Below are 1,563 nucleotides of genomic sequence, written 5' to 3' on the forward strand. Positions count from 1 at the left end.
GAATATCACGAAGCGTTTGTGTGTGTATTTGACTGAAATATAGAGAGATTATTTATATTGGCGCATGCGTAAAAAAGACCAAAAATCCGAAATTAGATAAGGCCATCGCACATTGATAGAATTTTCGTGTAGTTTCATTTCAAGCGTTTCCGCGATCAATAATTTAATGTAATTGTGTTGTATATTTAAAATTACCGCTTCATTGAATAGGAATACGTGACCATCATTGATCGCATGAAAGGCCAGTTACGACGCGTTTGCGCGCGAAGTGCGGTCGGAAGCAGCATGTTGCTTGACATGTAACTCTAAAGGTGGAATTCCACTGAGTCAACATTTAGGCAACATGTAGCATACGACATTGACGCATGCTACACACAGTCTTTCAATCGAAGGTACACGAAGCGACAAGAAGCAAGTACTGTATCTTTGCCGCATGCTACATGTTGATTGTTGTTGCCGGGGCGCATGCGTCACCGCTCGACAAGTTTTCACGTGTCGCACAATGTCGTCGTTATCCAATAGTCGGCGGATCGGTGCGACATGGAGTGGAATATTGAAAAAACTACCTTGTTTATTGAAGATTATCATAATTCGCCGGAGTTATGGAATAATAAAATTAGTGATTATAAAGACAACAGAGTAAAAAATAATAAGCTGAAGCAGTTAGCGAGTAAATACGATTGTAGTGTGACTGATGTGAAAAAGAAAATCAAGAATTTGCGTTCAGCTTTCCATCGTGAGCGAAAAAAACTACAATCAAAGAAGAGTGGTTCATCTCCTAGCAAAAAAGGGAAATGGTTTGCATTTGAACTTTTGAGTTTTTTATTGGACGTCGATGTGCTTAGATCAACATTGTCAACTGCTGTCAGTGATGAGGAGGACTTTGAGGTGAGTTTTTTTAAATTTAAAACTTTATTTAAAACTTTAATTCGAGAAACGTCATTACCTCAACCACAACCACTTCCTGGTAGCAATAAGTTATCGCCTTATGTAATATTGACGGATGATGCGTTCCCTGTGCAGGAACACATCATGAAACCCTTTAGCGGCTACCACGACAAAGGCTCTTGTCAGAGACAAGAGCCTTTGTCGTGGTACCTTAATTTGAATAGTTATATATTTGAATAGTACATATAAAAGTTAGGCATAAAGGTCCTGCCAAGGCACACGTCCTTCATCTGATTGAAAATATCTCATAAATTCGTTTCTCACTTCTTTAGCTTCAAAAGTTGCCCTCCGTGCTCTATGTTGCAAATCCTGCAGACCAGTATCGCCTTGGATAACTGCCCTCCATGATTCCGGAATAATATTTCCATCTCGTGTTTCATGGTCAAAAGTTCCTTGAGGAGAGTATAGTGATCGCAATGTTTTACTCCTTCTCAAAAAGTTATGAAGATAAATGCATGTTGTTGTGATGATTTCAGAGTTTTTCACATTAATCATTAGTGGTTTTCTAAATACACGAAACACAGATGATAGCGACCCAAAAGTATTTTCCACTACTCTGCGAGCGCGAGAGTGTCTATAATTGTACTGTCTCTGACAAGAGCCTTTGTCGTGGTA

At 39.2% G+C, this 1,563-nt stretch overlaps 1 protein-coding gene across 1 annotated transcript; it reads left to right on the forward strand.

Annotated features, from left to right (window-relative positions):
• The first annotated feature begins 540 nt into the window (after positions 1–540).
• LOC150079389 (uncharacterized) lies at positions 541–1,128 on the forward strand. Its single transcript, XM_090383048.1, has one exon. The coding sequence runs from the start codon at positions 541–543 to the stop codon at positions 1,126–1,128; it is 588 nt and encodes a 195-aa protein (XP_090239174.1).
• The last annotated feature ends 435 nt before the right edge of the window (positions 1,129–1,563 follow it).

The sequence above is a fragment of the Mastigoproctus giganteus genome, chromosome 10 (assembly GCF_048544385.1).
Source record: "Mastigoproctus giganteus isolate SK-2022 chromosome 10, ASM4854438v1, whole genome shotgun sequence".
Classification (NCBI taxonomy): domain Eukaryota; kingdom Metazoa; phylum Arthropoda; class Arachnida; order Uropygi; family Thelyphonidae; genus Mastigoproctus; species Mastigoproctus giganteus.